General features: G+C 40.8%; 1 protein-coding gene across 1 annotated transcript in view; it reads right to left on the minus strand.

Moving 5' to 3' along the window:
- Erc2 (ELKS/RAB6-interacting/CAST family member 2) overlaps nucleotides 1-22,768 on the minus strand; it is a 673,320-nt gene that overhangs the window by 248,628 nt on the left and 401,924 nt on the right. The window contains exon 13 of the mRNA XM_035453246.1: nucleotides 21,619-21,630. Coding sequence (XP_035309137.1) covers nucleotides 21,619-21,630 — 12 coding nt within the window. The remainder of the gene's footprint in view (nucleotides 1-21,618; nucleotides 21,631-22,768) is intronic.

The raw sequence follows: 22,768 nt of genomic DNA on the forward strand, positions 1-22,768 counted from the left end.
TTCCATTCCTGGATCCAGATAGAGGTGGAAGGAAGGAACCTAATCCAAAAAGTTGCTCTCTTACTTTTATATGCACTGCCTATGATTCATGTACATACACAGCAATAAATGAATAAGTAAATTTTAAAGGATACTCTTAAATTAAAAAAAAAAACAAACATGAAATTCACAACTAAGGCTTAGTTAGGCCCTGGCTAGAAGCAACAGAACAAGGTTATGCAGCTTCTCCTTACACATGAAGAGACAGCCCCTCAGAGGAATCCTTACATGCACACTTGTATTTGGCTGCTCAAGACCCTCGGGCCTTCAGGGATCTGACGAGCAAGCCGGGAATTTACCATTTCCCAGGGTTCATCAATTGGAAGTACTTCAAATGTGTTCCCTTTGTTCAAAACCCAAGCAAGCAAGAGCCCCCTGTGTTGTGGTCCAGGAACTTGTTACTAACCAAGTGATGATTAGTCCTGGCTGTCATCTTGACTAGATAAAGAAACGTTCAGGGTGTTGGAAGGCATATCTTTGAATGTCTTTATGAAGACGGTTCCAAATGAGATTAATTAAGAAGAGAAGACCTGCTCTAAATGTGGGTGGCACTATCTCATTGGCTGAGGTAGGTCCCCAAATGAATAAAAGGGGAAATGAGAAAGCAAGCTGCATGTAAACACATCCTCTCCCTGCTTTCTCTTCTGCTGAGGTGTGAGATGAGGGTTCTCAGAGGCATCATGAGTCTCCCCTATCCTGCCTTCTCCACCACAATGGACTGCATACCCTTGACTCATAAGCCAAAATAAATCCTTCCTACCTTAAGCTGCTCTTGACCTGTGTTTGGTCACAATGGTGAGGAATATAATTAATACGCCAAGAACTTGGACATAGATAACTTCCATCTTTTTTTAAGAAAGCACAGCCCTCACTAGGACAGGTTCTGCTTAGATGCAACATGTACCTTGATTTTGCTAGGATGAAACTGTAGGGTCTGCATGTACTCTGAGAGTGTCGGGCTACAAATAAGCTTCTGATAGGTCAAATGGACAGTGAAGGGACAGTGACTTGGAGTCTGAGAATGTGTATTCACATCTCAGACTGGCAACGTCTTCATTGAAGAAGCTAGGAGAAGCAAATTAATTTCTCTTCTATAAGTATGTTAGCTGTGAGATAGGATATGGGCAGTCACATAGTATCTAAATCAAAAAAGAAATAAATGAGCTATGCACAAAAGGTATGAGTCAATGGGGCTCACAAATGATACCTTATAGTAATTTTAATGATAAAGAAAAGAATAATAATATCTTCTGCTCTCCTCACATCTGGGCTGGTTGACTTTGGGGTGGTAGATACCTACTCTTTATCACTGACACCTGTTACACAAAGCTTCTGGAAAGAAGGTTCCCATCCTCTCAGTCCTGCACCCAAAGACTTGCACTGTGCTATGAAGATAGCTATCTCAAGTCTTAGAGTATCTCAGACCCAATGTTAATATCTGGGACCTCAAAGGAGGCAATGGGACAGGCACAGTGAATGAAGACTTCTAGAGAGGCCATGTGGCTTCTAAACTGCTGTGAAAGCAATAATGACATGGAAGGCAACATTTTCTGTCTTAAGGTCATGAAACAGGCTTCTGTTCTGCAATGTGAGTTATAACCACTCACCTCCCAATCACAAGATATACTCAGGCAGCTCTCATACCTGCCCCTCATGTGAACAGATGTACTCCTACTGACCCAGATGCTTCTACAATTTCTTCATCAAACCACTGGATATACTTGGGTCAAAAGAACCAGAAAACTCTAAAGGCTGGTCCAGGCCATCATTGTTTTATGAATATTTTAAAGAATAGAGAACATAGATCTCCCAGCCTTCCTAGGAACCCATCTGTGTCTCCTGATGAGTATACATAACAGATGTCAATCCCAACATGCTTTCTCTTTCCTAAATAAACCCATCATTTCACAAGACACACAATTTTCCATGCAAGAGCCATAGCTTCTTTCACTCTCTTTCCCTCTTCCCCGCCCCCTCTCTCTGTGTTGCTCTCTGAGTGTCTATTTTTCTTTCCTCTCTTATAAGACACATTAAATTTCCATAATTTCCCCATCATTTTTCCAGTTTCTACCTAGATGTCAGGATATCTAGAGCTCATAGGCATAAGGTAATCAATTCCACAAGAATTTGGTTCTGTCTAAAATCCAAAGAGCAGTAACCAGGAACCCCCCATTCAGGCTGATAAAAAAAAAGGCATGTAGCATTTTTACTTCTATGTTTTAGGATTTGGTAATGATTACATTATACAAAACATCATGTTTGATCCTTACAACCACCTATGAAATGGCTATTACAGTTATGTATGGCTGAATGATGGAGAAGTGTCCTGAGAAATGTAGTTTAGCTATTTTGTAATTATGCATACACCAACTCTAAAAACCTACACATACTCTATAGGCAATTATGCACACAAACTACAGAGTATATACCATCAGGTGTGATGTCCAGCATTGGGCAACATTCCATTATGTGCTACATAATTATTCAAACCGGAATTATGATGCTGAGACAACAACTCAATTAGATGTTGCTTCTAGGGAGAATCCATGTCAGTCTGCTACACTCCCAAACTCATGCAAATTTCCTGGCTTGTTTTGTTCTTCTCAGCTTTATATTACCTACTAATTTTCTACTATCACAGCTAGCTAGGATAACTGCCTCCACTGACAAGGGAGGAGAGCCCATTCTTTAGCTGTGAACTTGTTTCTCTGGAACTGCCACTGCCACCCTTCAGCACCCGCTCTATGTGCATGCTCATCACACACTCATCCCCTATAACACAGGACACACACATGTGGATTTCATAGCTTCTTTCCAGTTTGGCTCTCTCATATAACCCTAAACAATGCTTGTGAAGGCACCTCCTCTTTAGTGTTCCATATGCACTAAAAACCATCTGAGGCTCTCTTAATGCAAGAAGAGCAGACCTTATACAACATCTATGAATCCATTTATCCAGTGAGCAGCTGGGGATTGGGAGATGACTCAAGTTGTGCAGGGTTCCTATAGGAAAGGGATTACTAACTGTAGCTTCATCAGAAATGAGAAACAACCAGAAGTCAGAGTCTATCTACTGCTTTTGCTGTGCCAGTAGCAATGAGTCATGCTTCAATTTTACTCTTGTAAAAACACTCTCAACATTAATTATTAAAAGAATATAAATAACTAAGATTTAAGATAAAGCAGCAAAGAGGAATTCCTTTGCAAAAAGTGAGTCTCTTGCTCTCACGGCATCCCATTCTCACATGTCCCACTGCAGTTCCACTTGCTGATGTAAATCTCATTCCTTCTTGCACGTAACAAAATCAAATGCGTATTGCAAACAAACTAGAAAGCAAGGATTTTCATATTTCTCAACTGATGGATGAAAAACCGCTATAGGAATCAACATAACTGAAACCCTGGCCATGAGGAAAGCAGCGTTCAATAGACCATGGTTTGTATGTGGACCTAATGTCCACATGTTAACACTCTCCAGCATGGCAGCCTTAGAATGTGAAGCAGAACAGAAGATGCTATGCCCATGGGTATCATCCTCCTGAGGGGGTCAACGCTGTTAGCACTGGAGAGGATCTTCTGTAAAAAGGATTCTTGTTCTCTTTTGCCCTTCTATCTTTAGCCATCAGATGACACAGCAAGAAGGCCTTCATTATAATAGATGTTGGCACCTTGACTTCTCAACTGTGATGAATAAATTCTTTCTCATTACAAAAACAGTTTATGGTAGTCTATCATAGCAGAAATCATGCTAAATGGCTTGAAAAATAAGGAGAAACATTCATAAAGCTTTCAAAACTCAAGTCCTGCCTTGTTTTTATTTTTAATGAGATTCTAATGTTTTTTACATTTTTTGTATATGTATAGATGTTTTGCCTGCATGTATATGTAGGTACTATTTGTGTGCCTGGTGTACAAGGAGACCAGAAAAAGCCTTTAAATCATCTGGAACAGAAGTTGCAGATGGTTTTTGGTTGCCATTTGGATGTTGGGACTTGAACCTGAGTCCTCTGGAAGAACAGTTGGTGATTTTAACCACTGAGCCATTTCTTTAGCCATGAATGCTTACTTTTAAAAATATTATATCTAAATATGAATCTTTTAGAAAGATAAGGTTACTCTTCCTCCCCTTTTCCTTACTTCCTTCCTTCCTTCCTTCCTTCCTTCCTTCCTTCCTTCATTCCCCCTCTCTTTCTTTTGCATTCTCAACATAGAAGTGAAATGATAAAGATTATAGCTTCCCTGACCATTGGCATCTATGTTCTTTATGGATATATGGCTAAAACTGATTAAAGGAAAAGTCCTGACAACACTTAAAACATGATAGCCCAATAATAACAATCATCATTATCTGGGCAACTGAATTGTTGGGAGTAGAATATTCTAGTATACAGAATTCCAAATCTCTGTGAACCAGGAGCATTTCCTGGGCAATTAATCAAGGGAGCTTTTCTATGAAAACACATCTTGATTGAGCTATTCACATATGAACCCACAAGCAGCAATGACTAATTATAAGCTTCAGACCTGTGCAGTTAGCTGAAATGTGTCTCCTCGGGCCATTAAAAATACACAGACAAATTCAGAAACAGGATAAATTAACTAAAGAAAGTTATAATCACAGAAAGCGATCGGTCAAAGTGTGTGACCTTTGCACAAGAATGATGCATGTTTATTTGACACTACAGACTCTCCTATGTTTCCCCCTTTGATGGGCCAGTGTAATTCCCACTAACAATAATGAGAGATATGTGCTAAAAATGAATAGCTGCTAACTCCAGCCATCTGTGCATTCCTGGTACAAATAAAATTGAATGTCATCACTACCCTATTGGATTTCTTGGTAATGCTCTTTGCTGATAAGAACATTGAAAAAAAGTTTTCTTTTTCTTCCTCATACAAAGCATGCCCATTGCCCTTGCTACATAAAGAAGTCCATTCTACTCAGAATCCAGGCAGCCCCTAAGAGGTGGGGTGAGATAAACCCATGCTTATCAAGATAACTGTTTCCCCACTCAGTATAAATTGAGACAAAGTATACCCAGACTCAAATGATTAAAACGTCCAAATTCTTAGCAGGTTAGCTCATTACTTTTCATCCTTCTCTTGCCAGTCCTGAAAGCTAAGTAGCTGTCCTCTCCTAAGAGCCTGCAGCTATCACTTCTAAACAACCCCTTCACCCTAGGACCAAGCTAAAATGGACTTAATTCATTTTCCCTTTATGAATTACTGGCTGTCAAAATTTTGAGAAAGGTCTTGAGCTTTAATGGAGACCTTTAAAAAGAAAGATCACGTGCCAGAGAACCGGAGACAGCATGCTGGGGAGTCAGAAAAGCTGGATGCCTGGGAAGCCAGCATGGAAAATGGAGACATACAGGTCTTTTTCTAGTTTTTACCCATGAAAAGAGAGGTTGGTATGACTTCTTCACAGCCAGGGTCTGCGGTACAGACAACAATGTCATCATTCCTGGGCCTGGAAGCTCTATGCAACTAGCTCATCTGCAGAGAGCCTCCTTTCCAAGGGCACCATCACCTGCCCCTCAGGGAGAGGACTTCAGCTCTGCTTCTGAAAACTCCAAGGTCTAATTATCAGGTGGATCGCCCTCACCCAGGGGCCACACAGAAGGCTATGGTACTTAGGATCCTCCCTTAGGTGTGATCATTAGATCTAATTTTATATGACATTTGATGATAGAACTGCTAAAAATATTTATTAGCTTGGCTAACAACTAAAGAAAAAATGGTAATCACAGCTCTCTGGAGAGGCTCTTTAAATTCATTTTATAGCACTATAAAATGAGGCCATAGCCTGCACATTTAAATGGGCAAATTATCTGACTAGAAGTGGCTCAGTCCGAAGTTTAGTGATGTCAGTAGACAAAAACACCTAAGGAACATTCAAGGTCAGGGTCCATGTCAAACACAGTGAAGATATCACCAACAGTTAGTATTTACTTCATATGAGTGACTACATGTATGAGTGCATTATTTAGGGGCTTAGTACTTGGTAAACTGTTTATACTACTACCTTATCACACCCACAAAAAGCAGTGCCAATGTAGAGCCCTCAACTGATTATATATAAGCAACATATTTATTTATAATAGTACAAAACCCCTAAGAACATGATTTTAAAACTTTCCAACCTTCATTAAAAACTCTATTATGAGCCAGGTGGTAGTGGTGCATGCCTTTAATGCCAGCACTGGGAGGCAGAGGCTGGCAGATCTCTGTCAGTTCAATGCCAGCCTGGTCTACAGAGCAAGTTCCAGGGCAGGCTCCAAAGCTACACAGAGAAACCCTTCCTTGAAAAACCAAACCAAAAAAAAAAAAACTATTATGTATGAGACAGAATTTTTAACAGAAAACATTAAAGACAAGTATTTATTGCCACTATACAGGAAAAGGTAAAATATTGAATAAGGATCTAGTATCCACAACATATAAAGAGCACAGCTCAACAAAAAGAAAAATAGATAAGCAAATTAACCATGAACAAAGGATTTAAATTTTTTCAAAGAAGATATACAAATGGCCAATGAGACCATATAAGTACATTCTACATCATTAGTCATTAGAGAAAGCAGGTCAGAACCACTGCATATTCACTGGGATGGCTATGATCAAAAAGACGGATAACAGCATGTTTAGGTGAAACTGGGGTGAATTCACAGTAATTATGTTACTGATACAGACATTAAATGGACATTAAATTATTTCACTGGGAAAAAATTAGCTATTCCCCAGAAGTTAATAAGAATCACCACAGATACAGGAATTCTACTCTTCTATCCCAGAGGCAAAAGAGCCCAAGCTAAGGTTTTCATAGTAGCTAAAAAGAGGAGACAAACCACAAGTTGATCAAATGAATAGATACACAAAATGTGCTGACTCATAAAATGCAACATTATTAATCAATGGAAAGGAATAAAGTACTGATGCATTAAAAAGCCAGACAAGAAACTCTGCATATATGTACTTCTGAGTAAGTGTATGAAATGTCCAAATACACACACTCAGAGAGACAGCAAATTAGTCAGCAGAGGCTAGTGAACAAGAGGAATGAAGAGGGGAGTGGTGGGAGTTGGGGAGGCTGGGTAAGGAGGGGGACTGCTAAATGTGTGTGAGGTTCTTTTCTGGTGATAAAATTTTAACTCCAGAATTAGATAGTAGTGATGGTTGTATAACCTTGTGTATATACTAACAGCCACTTTTAAAGGGTTTGTTTTGCATTATATGCACTAGAACTTTTAAAACTCACACATACTCAAAACAGAAGTCATATAACCTCTCAAGCTACCCCAGGAATCACTCCTGCTGAGGGGTTTTCATTAATCTTTCTAGAAATATTTTAGGCATGGTGTAAACATAAGCACACATCCCCTTTAAAATGACAGAGCACAATTCTATATGATTTACAATCTGCCTTAGGTATCAAGCCTGTCAGGAATACAGTCTGTGGCATGGAGAAGAGGGATGTCAGGGGATAACAACGTTAGGAGAGAAGGCACTGGCAGGAGTCTGAGACCACCCTCCAGAGAAATGAGGATCTGTGCATTTCTGGTATTTTCAAACATTTATTGAATAACTCTGCCTGGATATCCCACACACATATTAATATACTCCAAACTAAATCCTCTCTGTCCCATCTCCAGAGCCAGAATCACTTCCCCCTTCTACACCCTATGTCCATCAGTCATCCCAGGTTAGGAGTAAAGAAGACTAAACCCCTTCTTCTTAGCATGCCACACACAGAGGATCACTATTCTCTGCTGTGTCATTTAAATAAGTAGCCTCTTTCTTTTTTATCTTTTTACTACCAACCTAAGACACAACACAGAAGTAGCTCCCGTCTGGTTTCCTGTTGCCAATCAAAGTGCTTAGCTTCCCTGCTTTCCTCTAGCTATTCATCCATCCATACATTCATCAGAGCACTGACCATGAACCAGACACTGAAAAAAACAAGCTGAAGAGGGTGTGGTTTCATTAGACAATTCAATGTTTCATGAAAGGAAGTATGGAGACAGGAAGTATAATAAGGTGCTTCCTACAGAAACAGTAAGTGCATCAGAATGCAAGAGGAACTCCTGCCTCTCATCTACTAAAAGGTGATATCAAAAGTGGGAATTCAACGATGAAAAGGCAATGAGAAGGAAAAGAGCATTTAGGTCGTTTGGAAAATCACATTTCAGTGTAAATTCAGTAGAGACAAACACCATTTAGAAAAAAAAAAGGATGAAGGAAGAGGTCATGCTCCATGCCTATGATAACAGCACCCAGGAGAGAGACAGGGGCAAAAGAGTCAAGAGTTTGAGACCACTTAGAGCTGCATAGTAAGTTCTAGACCAGTGTCTGCAAAATAGTGAGACCCAGTCTTTAAAAAAAAGAAGAGGAACAGCCTGCAGAGGTATTTCAGTGGGTAAGAGTACTTGCTACACAGACACGATGACCTGATTTGAGATCCCAGCATCCTCATGAAAGGGTGTAGGCCCTAGGCAAGGTAGAGTGGAGACAGAAGATGCACTAGGGCTTGCTGGCTACCAGCATAGCCCCGGGTTCAGTTAGAGACTCTGTTTCAAAGGTGACATTCTAAGACTGATAGAGCAGGGCACCTAATGTTCTCCTCAAGCCTCCTTATGAGCACCCGTTCCTGGACACAAACATGGACCACACTTAAATGCACACTTTTTAATTTAAACTACTCTAAAGATGAGAAAGAGCTTTGTGCCTACAATGAATTTAAGATGAGACTTGAAATCAACCCAGAGCCAAAGTAGAACTGAACTATGAAAAGTTCTGTATGCCAAGTGGGGGATTATTTATCCAATGGAAGAGGAGGAACACAGGAACTTCCATGCAGAGAGCACTATCCTTGACATTATATGGGTTAGAGACCAACTATGACTCTAGACAAGTGGTTCTCAGTCTTCCTAATGCTGAGATCCTTTAATACAGTTCTCCATGTTGTGCTGACCCCCAACCATACAATTATTTTGTTGCTACTTCATAACTGTAATTTTGCTACTGTTATAAATTCTGATATAAATATTTGTGGTTTCCAATAGCCTTAGGTGACTCCCCCCTCTCAAGGGGTTGTGATCCACAGGTTAAGAACCACTTTTTGAGAGGATCCTGTTCATCAGGATAGGCAGCACTTGGTAAGGCAGGGCAGCTCACCACCAGTAGCTAGAGAGCAGTGACAAGTATGCCTGTGCCGACATCTTGATATCTTTCTATTCTCTCATTCTTACTCTGTTCAGTCCATGGAATGGTACTACTCACATTTGGGACATGGTTCTCTCTCTGAAAACATGATCACGGACACACTCAGAACATGCTTCAGTAGCTTTCCACTCCAATCCAACTGACATTCACAACAAACTGCCATGATGGTATGACATGGTATGTCCAGATACTCATGCCTCTCTCTCTTAAACAGCCTAGGTTCAAATCCAGAGTGACCTTGAGTAGATTACTAGTAGCCTCAGCTTATTCATTTATTCACTGCAAATTAGTGCTTTCTATGGTTTTGCTATGGTAATCAGAAAACTGAAAAACAAAAACTTTATATAGAGCCTGGCCCAAGGAAAGTACATAATGCATGGTGGCAAAGTTTTCCAAGAAAGGCACTTAGAATTATCTCTTTACAAAATGAAACCAGGATCCAATTATATTTGAAGATAAGGTCTTGACAAAAAGTTGCACATGCTTTTAAACACTACAAAACTTCATTACTGGCTCCTGAAAACAGCCTAGGGGCAGCAGCTAACAGTGAGGACATTGAGCAAAGCGAAGTTACTCACTCTGCCCAAAACATCTTCAAAGCCTGCAAGAAAGCAAATGTCTGTGGGAGAAGAGAGGAAAAAGCAAGCAGACTGACAAACAACAGGCAGAAGAGACCTCCCACTCTCCCCAGCAGCCCGGATGGGAGAAGCCAGCACAGACCCTTTCCATCAGGCAACAGACAAAGTCATTAAAGCTTCAAAGTTTAAAGTTTAAAAGTTTAAAAACAAAACAAAACAAAAGGCCCAAGCTCTGTAGGAAAAAGAGCATACATTCTGATGGCATGATACCTACCCTCTGACCTAAGGCAAAGATGAGGACTAAGTACTTCACAGTGTGATCACTACCCTTCACTCTGCACTGCCAGCCCTCCCACTTGTCTCAGGCAAGATCAAGGCAGATGCAGACACTGCACTGGAGAAAGGCTCGCTCTCCTCCAAAGTTGTTTTGTTTTTACTTTGTTTTGTTTCCCCAAAGGAAAATCATCATATATCACACCAGAGGCCTTCAATTCATTTCAGCGTTTTATGCTACAGGGATTCTCTGATCACACTGTGTGGGGCCATGTAGAACTGTCCCAAAAATGATTCCTGGAAGAAGCCGAAAACCCCTCCTAGAAATACATCTTTTCTCTTGGCTGCCTCCCCAGAATCCCCGCCGGGAACCATCTTAAGCAAGCAGGAGGATGGATGGCCCAAGGTCTTCCCCCATCTCAGCCGTTCATGAATCTTGAAGCAGGTCCAGAGCTGATGACTGCCTTCTACAAAGATGCTGCCTCCACAGAGGCCACTCGCCAGGCCCATTCACACTCACTTCAGAAAGAGAATTCCACATTCTTGCTCAGGAGAGGGTAAGGACCAGACCTACAGCTCGAAGAAGACTGCTTGAAATGCCAACACAAACAGCTTCTCGGCTTCCATTGTAAGACGCTTTCATCAGTGCTCAGAATCCTCTGTGTTACAGAAACAGATTTCTACCCCAAAAGAAGCACATTAGAGAAGTCCCCATGGTTCCCAGGGTGCTCAGGCCAAACCAATTCATACTAACACAAAAAGTCTTGCTGTGGGATAGGATATAGTGGTTAGATGCTGGCTCACAAGTGAATGCTGTCCCACAGTTGGTAGCTCTGTAAGAATGATAGTTACTTCTTGGTTTCCTCAATGCAAAAACAAGACTGATGACATCATCTCTCATCTTGCCATTGCTCTGAGGGAAGCAAGAGAGTAGCCTCATAGAATGAAGAGCACTGTGACTGGCATCATGTCTTCCATAATTTCTGTTGCTATGACAGCACAGCAACAATTACCAGCTGCTGAGGTATAAGTGTTACCATCCTTTTATTGTCATACAGTTCTTTTATATGCTTCTTTGTTTCTCCTATATCACAATACTTATTGAGAAATAACTTATTCTTCCAGAAACATGGGAAACAATACAAATTCAGTTGGCTTTGCTTGATTTTTTTTCTTTTAAGAAAAGAGAGATGGCTCAGCAGTGAAGAGCACTGGCTTGCTCTTCCAGAAGTCCCAGGGTTCAATTCCCAGCACCTACATCCTATTCTACAGGATCTGATATCCTCTTCTAGCTTTCATGGAAACCAGGCACACACCTGGTGCACAGACATACATGAAAGCAATATTCCCACACACATAAAAAATACATAAATCCTTTCTTTAAAAGCATGTCTTTATTATCACCATGGCTCTTGCTCCATTCCCTCCTGTGCATACCCTGTTTGACATCAATCTTCCTTCCACCTTTGTTTTCTTTTCCCTGCTCTCCATCATGGGGAGACTCCCGAATGTCACTTTCAACACTCAGAAAGTCTATAATATCTCTGTTGAGCATGCAAGGCATCCATTGTCTTGGCTGATCTTTCTTGCACATTTTCCCACCTACTCCAGGGCCTCAGTGGCAGAACTGCCCTTTCTTTTGAGCATGCCTTGAATATTCCTACCTCCTTGCTCTTTCTCAGGCTCCTCACCTACTACCCCATCTGCTAAAATCACTTGCATATTACTAGTCCTATGTAAATACCATCACATTATTGAAACTTTTCTGAGCCTCCCCTCCTCTGAATGCTTGCAGCACTCATAGACCCTGCCATCCTTTGCCACATACAAGGCCAAGTTTCAGTCTGTCACTCTAATCTGCCTACTAGGTGAGGCTGCTTTGCATCCCCAAAGTATTAGAAAGCAGCCTGGCTAGACTTCTCTGTTCTTAGTGGCTTCCTGCCATGCTTTCTATTCCTGTCCCTATCACTTGCAATAGTCAAGCAGGAACTGTCTGCAGGGAGGGCTTATGGAATCCAGGGAACCAGAATTCTCAAGAAGAAAAAGAACATGACTTTCTTACGGTATCTCTGAGAAGAGCCTGGAGAAGTCATCCAGGATCTGAGGTTCCTGTGGATATGGAGCACCACTACTCTGTACAGAGCTACAGAATCCTCCACACCACTCCCTCTATCACTGCCTCGGTGCCTCACATTGGACTCTGTGCACACTTCCAATAACTGAAGTTCTGCCTTTTCATAGCTTAAGTTCTTCACAGCTCACATTGTGTTCGTTCTGTAATATGTATAGAGCGTTTACTGCTAGCAGGCACTGCTTGAAGAAGATGAGGCCTTTTCAGATAGAGTGAACAGACATTAACCAAGCAGCTAAGTGCATGTTCTGTGTTCCAGTGGGAAGCTTTGAGAATGCATTGTACAGCTCTAACCTAGGCTGGCTGAGCTCCAGCAAATAGCCAATGGAGGAAGTGACATTTAAACTTCACTTGACCTAGGAAAAAAAATGAAGTTATATCCATACCTCAAGCCTTACACTAAGATAAATTCCAGATGGTTCAAAGGCTTAAATTCAGAAAGTCAAACCATAAAAATACTACAGGAATGTTCGTATCCTCTCAAAAATGCATATGTTGAAATCCGAACCCACAAGGTGATATTATTATGAGGTGGGGCCTTTTGGAAGTGATGAATGGGATTAATGCCCTTATAAAAGAGACCCAAGGAAACAGCCGTTCCCTTAACACTTTGTGAGGACAGAGTAAGACGGTCCCATGGATGAGTTAACAGTAGGCCCTCTATACACAGAGAATCTGATGGACCCTGACCTTGGATTTGCCACTTTCCAGAGCTGTTAGCAAATAACTTTCTGTTATTTATAAGCTAATCAGCTGATGATATTTTGTCATAGAATCTGGAACAGACTAAGAACGATATTAAAACACTGAAAGAGACCACAAGACAACTCTCCTTATGGTCTCGTAGTATAAAGTAGAATTGTAATGACACAAAATTTAGGCAACAATAGTAAGACTTAATATGACAAAGATAAGAGCAACTTCTAAAATGCTTCTACATAAGTAAAGCCAACAGTAATTATGCAAATGAAAAGGAGTGAACATGTAAAACTCAGACCAAGGATGAATTTGCCCAGCATGCAGAGCTCCTCCTACAAATCCGTATGAAACTGATCAGCAGAATTCTGTGGGGAAATATAAATATAATCAAGGATGTCCATTTGTACTTATTGTAGTTAGGCCAAAAGAAGTCTGCACTAAACTTAATGCCATTTTCACTTGCCCTGGTAACAACACAGAGGAGTTAGAAACATACACTCTCAGTCACTTGACAGACAAATGCCAATGGGACTTCAAGGATTGAGTCCCTGTAGAGGACACTGGTAAAGTACAACAAGATTAGAAGTATACTGTCCCAGCAACATCACATCCAGGAACTTAACCTACAGATCCATCCATTCATAGCATAGCAAATAGTGCCTTTTCATAGTTATCAATCATAACTATGTAGGGAAAGAAAGGACATGGCACACCTAAAAGACTTTTAGGAGGCATCTGGTACAATGATATGGTATTCAAAAGAAATAGCAATAAATATTTTGTGTTCAAGTAGAGAAGATCTCAAATATATTTATGAAGGGGAAATTGCCAAGGTTCATATCAGTGAGTATTATATCATTTTCATAAGTGTTATATATAATGACTGTTATACATATAATCATTATAATTACACATTATAAAAAATATTATACTCTGTATCTGTGTTGTAGGATGCTTTTTCTATGGGAAGTCTTAGTTACACCACAGTGCCTGCCTCAAAGCTGATATTTAATTACTATCTAATAAACATTTATAACATAATTATGGGAAACACATAGATGAGGAATACCATGAATCTGGAATCGAGCCTCTAAAAAAAAGTCAGATCTTTTACTTCATGAATATAGAAAGGCAGTAGCTTAATCCTGTTTAAGTGGTTCCAGAAAAATTTAAAATGTGTCATTATATAAGACAAACAAATACTGAATGAATTCTGTCAGGTATACATATAAGATTGCCTTCTCTAAGCACAGGATGAATTTCCTATCTTCATTAGCATTTACCAGATAATGTTTTCAATATTTCTATTAATAAGTCAACTTATGGGGGAAGCACTTCTGTGTATATTTATCTTATTGATTGTTTAATAAAGTTCTGTTTGGTCAATGAAACAGCAAGTTAGACAGGTCTAGGAGTCAAAGAGGATTCTGGGAAATGTAGTAGAGAAGTGGTGATCCAGGCCAGAAGTGACATAGCAAGGAGACTCATTTGAACAAGGAGAAATAGGAAGTGTTCCTTTTTCCCTTCGCCTCCTCCATCGGCATGATGTGAGTCACCGGCAAGGAGGGACACCAATAAGGCATCCGATAAGATAAGTCTTATAAAATATATAGGTTTATGATAATTAAGACTGAGCTAACAGATGAGAAATCCTAGTCATTGGCCAAGCAGCATTTGAACCTAATACAAGTTTCTGTGTATTCATTTGGGCCCTAACTTGGGTGGGCGGTAAAGCGCACATGTGGCGATGGGGCTTGGCGGCTTTTGGCGGAAAGATTTATCGTAACAGTCAACCACTCAGTGGCCTAGTGAGGAGCCTGAAGACTTTATTGCAGCCATTCAGTTTTCTGACTAGAGACAATGACAGCTGTCTGGATGGGATCACCTCCTCTCTCTTGAGCTCCCTGCTCTCACCTGTTACTCTTGGCATGAAAATCTTTCTCAAAGCCAAACTATAACACTAAAATCCCTGTCACTTACATGTCTCTCTGAGTCTGGACTGTGCTTCATGTTTGATGACCCCAAGCCTGTGAGGGATGAGCCATAACATAGATGTCTCCATTTTACACATAAAGAGACTTGGACATGATATGCCTTGTCACATATATGAAATAAAGGATGACACTATTTTTGGAATGTGGTCTATCTTTTTTCCTACATTTATTGTTCTAACAACAGATAGCAACATGGAAAAACCTAGAAATGAAATAGTAATATACCATAATGCCTGGCTTAGGATAGACATACATGAAACCCAAGTGCTATGATTCTTTATCTGCTCAGGAATCCCTAAAGAGTCCCTACTTAGCATGCTTAGGTGGTGCTAGAGTACCCACACTTAGTAGAGTGATAGGGTACCTATCTGCCAATTACCCAGTGAGTGTTTCTCACCAAGGCCCATTCATTGCAGGTTATCAGGAGATTCTCCAGCTAGCAATTACTATAGCCATCTCATTCTCTCCACAGTAATTATCTGTGAGCAATGCAGCATGCTGTCCTTGGAAACATCAAACTGACAAATGATTAAATAGCAGGGAGCTCCAAAGTTAAATTTAAAACCACTCTCTTCCACTTCTACTCATGCATCCCAGTTCAGCCACAAGAATATCCCAGTGACCAACACCAAGGGCCAGGATAACCCATCCCATTAGGAATGCTCCCATCTGAGCAAGGTGCTGCTTGCCTTGTCAGTGCCTTCCAATGAGGTTTTTCCCAAGACCTGAAATGCAGATTTGCAAAGCAGTTCTCTACATGAAATTCTGCCCCACCCCACATCAAAGTATTTGCCATTGTGTCTTTACAATTACAGACTGGAACCTCACACAAAGGAATTTATTACTTCAAAGCACTGTGGCAATCACACTTGTCTCCTTCCCTTGAAAAGAACTACCTTAAAGAATAAGTAACTGTGCATCCAGCTCTTCATATACCAAAAGGACCAATGCTTATGTGAACCAGGCTGCCTGCCTCCAAAGCCCAGGAAACTAACATTAAAGTGCAGGGCCTAACTCATCATTCTTGCCTGAAAAAAGCAGCTATAGATTCCAAGGGAAACTTACTTCCATTTCCAAACCTCCTCTATAGTTTTTAAAACTCAATTTTTACCAAGAAAACAACTCTCCGGATTACAGTGCATTTCCAGGGGCTGGGAAGTACAGGGGGGAAAAAGCTGTCTTCTATCTCCGGTAAATGGTTGCCCCAATGAAAAGCCCACTTGGTTCTGGTTTCCCATCCTCCCTATCAGGCTTACATAGTTTAAATTATAGTCCGTTTCATCTGTGAAATATTAAGAGATAGTAAAACCATCACAATCTCCCCCAAAGGAAACTTCCAAAACCTTTGTTAGATGTAAAAATGACAAAGTATTTTCTTCAGAGGCAGACTTGCAACATTCTCTCTTTTAACCTGGTTCACAATACCAGTGGCTTCATTGAGGCTCTGACAGGACACAGGACGGAAATTCCAAGCCCCTCACTGAATACGGAAGAAACATCAAGTCACTAGGTCGTCAGGTTTCCCTACAACTTGAGCCAGCATTGTGGGTAATGAAGTGATAGAATTCACATTTCATAAGGGAGGCTGTATAAAGGAAATATGATATTATTTTTTCTAGAAAGTGATTTATAATAATACCAAGAAACCAATTTTTAAAATTCCTTCCCCATCTCAGCATTTATAGGAAAGGCTAACGTGTCTTGAGAGATTTACTATTTGCTGATATTCATCCATATGGTGGCACCAAGCAAATGCTCAGAGGGGGAGGGAGAATGGGGGAAAGACTTGAGGGAGAAACTATCGAAGAGCTCTGCTAATTTGGTATCTCTTACTGTGGACGGGACCTGGGGAGGGCTTCCTGGAATGAACTCCTGCCATAGCTACTGTTCTAACAGGTCTGCACCTTAAGAAATGGCTTCACTTACTCCCAGGAACAAAAGGAACAGCAAAAGATCTCAGCTACCATGTCAGTTGTGTTCCCTCCATCTTCACTGTGTTTGAGAGTACAGAAAGAATGCTGGAAAAGCAGCTCTGGCAAAAGCTAAAACATGAAAACACTGTGGAGCATACAGCCCAGGTTCCATAAATCAGAGCTGGCTCAGTGAACATTCACCATGCAAGTCCCACTGCAGCCAGGCTGGGTAGGTATGAGCAGCCACCCCTGGCTACACCTCAAAGGTTCGAAATCACTTCTAAATATAGATCCTACTTTATGTCTGCTGAAGCTGTAAATCAGGGAAAACAACTTTTTTCCATCCCCAGTAAAATATGTGTACCCAAGGAAAACTCAGAGGCTATCTGGCTTTCTACCAGCTTTGCTTGGGCATAAAATTTTCTGACACTTCACTAAAGACATCAGCATCAGTGCAAGGTGGCTTTAAAGAGGGAAATTATTTTCTGACCTGTGGATAACCCCTTTAGCCTCAATGGGAAAGTGGGCTGATAGACACTTGAAACCCAGTTTTTCCAGTCATTAGTATTGGAATAAGTTGTTTTACTTGGGGACCAAATCCTTCCTTATAGGAAGTGCTGGCCTTTGAATTGGTGAGCTGAGAGGTCGTGTGCTTTGTTGCCATATTCCCATCAAAAGATTTGCCAAGAATAGTCCAGGAGGAAGCAAAAAAGGGAAGAGGAGAAGGTATATTGGAGGGAGGGAGGAGGAAAGAAGGAAGTGAGAGGGAGGAAGTAAGTAGCTTGAATAGAGATACCGCCACCACCATTTTGTCTAATTTTTGTTTTTCTTGAATTTTCAAATGTCTAGCTTGATGGAAAAATTTCTTTTCTTTAAGTTTACAGTATAGTGCTGCACATGCCGTCAAGTACAGTCAACTGAGGATGGGGGGGGAACCAAAAAAAAAAAAGGATACTGTCAAATACAGTCAACTGAAGATATATGGGGATGAAAGGATGGATCAAGGAAGGGAGAACAAACTAACAGAAGGTCCTTCCTTCAAGAGCTCACATTCAAGAGCAACTCTTGTGTGGGACACAACACTGTAGTCCTAGTGAAAACACTGCAGGCTCAGGTGAGGGCCACTGGAAGGAGGAACCCATGGGTAGGCACTGGAAGGACAGCATCCATTACTGGGCTGGGGTGGCAGGACCAGTATGACCTTCCTAACTAAGCTCCACATGAAGGCAGGGGCTGGCACAGCAGTCTGGGCCATTCATCCAAAGCTCCTGGGATATTCTCTCTACATACCATGTTTGCTAAGCAGTGCATGGAACAGAACCAACCAGCTTTCCTAACTTGGGAGTTTCTTGGAACTCTTACAAAAGTAGCTTTGGCTGGAGTAGTGAAAGATCTCATTTGGAAGTCAGAAAGGATAGATAGATGCTGGGGAAGAAAATGGACACTTTACTCACTGGCTATGTTAACATAGGCAAATACTCAACTTTTATAAACTTCAGTTTCTTCTTTTCTAATATGGAAGATACTACAGTCCCAACCTTAAAATCAGTAATGAAAAGAGGCTATGTCAAATGTCATCATTTCCCCATTGGCATGTGGTGACTGTTATCTGTGTCTCTGTAGCTGCCATTCCTGTTTTTTTCTATTTCTGTTATTATTATTACTATGATACTTACCAACCTGCATCATGAGCATTAAGAAGAGTAATGCCATTCTTCAGCACCAGCCCACTTCCATCAGCTATTCTCTAAAATGCCAGCACATGTGACCCAGCCCAGAACACAGTAGGTGCTCACTATGTTTTTAAGGGGGCGATGGAACAAGGAATTGGCTCCAGCAAATTGTGGGGCAATAAAAGAATAGCTAGGGAATTCATTTTCTCTCTTGAGCATCAGGCCTCTGATGTCTGAGAGGGGTGAGTTCATCTTTTGATCTTTAGAAGAACAAGGGCTTGAGAGAGCATGGTGTTCAGTTGGGAGAAACATCACAAACAATTCCTTTTGGTAGAAATGTTTGAAGCAACACTGCAACAATGACTTATGCCTGCTGCCAGGCACCAGCTATTCACAAGGAGATGCATGATGTCTGTCACCCCTGGCATGTTCATAGAACACAAGATACACATATGCCACCCAGAGCCGATACAGTTTGTTCCAAAAGCAACTCCTTCCTTTCCATGAGGGGACACTAAGGCCCAAACAGGGAAATAATTAAGAAAGGATCCAGAGGAAGCTAGAAGCTGGGAGAACTTTCTGGCTTTATTTGGTTGATACTTTGGCAGGAGTTTGAACTGCATCCCATAGGATTGTTTCTTTTTTAGTCAATTCCTGCATGCATTTATCACAATAACCTTATCTGTCATAAGTCACATGTTAGAAACGAGCAAATCTTACATAAACCTGCCCCTGAGTACAATAGGAGGATCGTTCTAAATCTTTCCTGTTCCTGCTGCTCTGTGTGCAAAAGGATTCTGTACAGATGCGTCTACTGAAGTGGAGACTCAAACAGGGTTAGAACATGACATGTGCATGTCACCAAACCCAGATCTAATACATGTCCACCCGGGCTTAAGTGTAGGAGTTTAGAAAGGAAATGAGGTCATCTGTGAACGCTTTTGCAGAGGAGAATTTCTCATGGAGTTCAGAGCACGTAGAAAAGCCCCAGTGTTATTAACCTTTCAAACTTCAGATTGAGAGGTGGAAACACGGATGGCAGACCACAAACTTCTAAGCTCAGAGAGATCAGACTTGATATGTCTAAGATCCATGGTATATATATACATCCACATATGTGTGTACACTCATGCACCCATGCATCCACACACACAACTTAAGGGTAAGCCATACAAAGACAGCATATGGGCCAAAGATCCTGCAATCAATTCTATTGTTACATTTCATTTTATTTTGGCTGGTAAACCTGGAAATAGTAGCAGGAGGAACATAGTTAATTCTGAAAGGTTGCCACAGCTTAAGAAAGACTTCCAAGTCCCTACAGATTTTTTACTTTCATAAGCTCAGGACTGTCCAGTTCTTCCTATACTAAAAAGACATCACAGTGATGGGCAATTTTCTCCTTCAGGTTCATTTGAAGCAATAGGTTAAATGATATTGCAATGATCTGAAACTTGATTTAGACTGTATAGTTTATTTACTAGATTTGGCAGGTATACTTTACCAAGCAAATCAGCACACACTGCCCTTTCACCCAGAAACTCACTAGTTACTCCAAATTCCTGTCAATTGTAGCCTTGTACCACACTGGAAATAGCAGTCCATGTTGATACACTGTGAATAAGAGAAAAACTAAGTATACCATCTCAGTTACTTATATAAAATGAGAGAAAAAAAAATCCGGAAGGTCCAGGCAAAGGGACTAAGGCCTGAGAGCAAACGAGGCCCTGTTCCAAAGGCTTTAATATCTAAAGGTACCAATCAAGGGTAGCAAAAGGGAGAAAGAAAACATGAGGGGGGAAAAGGCAGGCAAGGAGAAAAGCTAAAAGCTTCATTGAATGAGTGAATCCAAACCCTAGGGTGGGTTTGCATGCCAAGTGGCTAAGCCTCCTGCCCACCTCTCATTGTAAAATTGGTAATTCTGCAAACAGGTACATTGATCTGTTCCACTTCGGGTTATATGCCAGGGTATTCGAGGAGCCACTGGATCTTTGGAGAGCACACTGCCATACGTCTGCTGTGGGATCTGACTGGAGCTCTGAAATGAAGCTTTTAAGCCTAGAGTTTTGTGTGGTTTTGATGAAGTTCAGGCAGCTCTTGTGGCTTCCACAGTGTGGTACCCAAGAATCACAGAGAATATTCAGGGCCTGAGAGCCACCAGGGCTGGGAGCTGGTGGTGAGACAAAACTGATATGTGAGCAGGAGGCCTCATTTTGAAATGATTTGCTGCTGGTGAAAAGGCACTGGGCTGGTGGCTTAGGGGACAGAAGAGAGTAGAGTGAAGAGCCTGCATAAAAGTAAAAACTAGATAAGGCTTGTCTCTCAAAAGAGTAACTATACCAACTACAAACTGAGGGTTGGTCTTTTCATTTCATTTTATGTTTCTGAAGTCTACATAGCCCCAAATCACACCATGAGTATTCTTTATTAAAATCATTATTTGAATGATAAAGAAATCACTGCTAGATTAAATATTTCACTATTAACTTCATTAAATTACCATGTATTTCTAAAAGAAAAAAATATTCCTTGATTTGAGAAAGGGAAAATTATTGACTTGGACCCCCAACAGTAGAAGAATCCAAGGCTGGGATAGATTTTTCAAACACAGTGTCCCCTTTTCTAATTAATCTTCGGGTGCAAGTCAACAATGAATCCAGTTTTACACTCGTTTCTACATCCTTTGCCCTGAGTAATTAAAATATAATGTCCAGTCAATAAAAATTAAACTAACAAGTCAAAACTAAAATAATGACAGGAAGTAAAATGTATTACACTATGTAACTAGCATACCAATAGTTTCAAAACTGACTTTAAAGGAGTCCTATAGATCTTTCAAAAGACTGATTTATTTAGCATAGGGTTCAAAAGGTTTGATTTGAGCTGTTCCATTCGTTGTGATGCCACCTGTTGCAAGGGAGGAGCTCACTCCCAGTTGCACTTAGCAGCTTGCATTGTTTATTTCCCCAGCTCCACATTGTGTCATCATGCAGCCTATTTTGGAGAAATATTACAATGATCTCTCTCACTAAACAAATGCAAGCAGTGAGCTGAGCCCAGGAGGGAGGCAGGTAGAGGAAAACTGAAAGTACTGACCTGAGAGTCAAGCTGATTGGAGCAAGGGTGAGAGCAGCGATTTGGAGACAAGCAGAAAGGAAAGGGTAGCAAAAGAGAATAAAAGGAAGGAGAGCCATTAGTTTTAAACATACAGCCAACAGATGGTACATTAGCAGGTTTTATAACCAAGTGAAGGATAATAAAGCAACTTTTATCTGATATAACCCCCCCAAAGCCCTGGACTCACACCATAATCTGTTCTCATACACACAATCACACCAGCTCAGATGGGAACCGAGGGCTGTTCCCATCTCAGCACAGTGGCCATGTTTTATTCTTTTTTTTTTTTAAAGAAATATTTACAGAGAAAGTTCCTACATACCTGTCTGCCCATAAGTTTTCATTATGTGATAAAACAAAACTGAAATCAGTAGGGTCTGGCAGTAAAGCTGTGATGTCACACACACACAAAAAAAAAAAACTTATTTGAACAGTGCCCTTGAATGGTTACATCCTGAGAGGCATTTTCCTTCACTCCTGAAACCCAAAGGAGCTGAGAAATTTGGATTTTGGCTCAAAAATTCTCAGTCAAATGCTTACAGGGTGCTGTATCTAGCAGTGTGCAAAGGCCCTGTGAGGAAGATTGGTGATGGGGTGCCTCCTATCAATCAGCCTCCCCACAGGAACAACAAAACTTCCAAAGCAAAGATTAATTCCTCTCCATTGAGAAAACAAGGTTCCAACTTTGCCACTAAGAATACCCAGCTGCTTGTTAACTTATTTGCAGGAGACTTCTAACATGGCCTTCTAACAGGTCAGAACAGTAGTAATGGGAAGAAAGCTGTGATCATCTCCATGCTATGAGAGGAGCATGTAGTAGATGTTTATTTTGTTAACCTTTCAAATGCCCTTTGGAAACTACTGTGGATACACAAAGGCAACACCTGTCCAGCTATCTGCTCCCAGGCTCCCTGCCACTTGTGATGTAGTTTTAAAGATGAAGGAAAAACAAATCCTTATGATAAAGTATAACCTAGCACATTTCAAATGAAAATAATGTTGACTACTGTTGTAGAATATTACTTCAACTACATAAAGATGTGTTACATTTGTTTATGCTGTGGACCGTTACTTTAACTATGTAAAGGTTTGCTGCATTTATTTATGCTCAATTTGTTTAACTGTGTAA

Source organism: Cricetulus griseus (genome assembly GCF_003668045.3).
Source record: "Cricetulus griseus strain 17A/GY chromosome 1 unlocalized genomic scaffold, alternate assembly CriGri-PICRH-1.0 chr1_1, whole genome shotgun sequence".
NCBI lineage: Eukaryota > Metazoa > Chordata > Mammalia > Rodentia > Cricetidae > Cricetulus > Cricetulus griseus.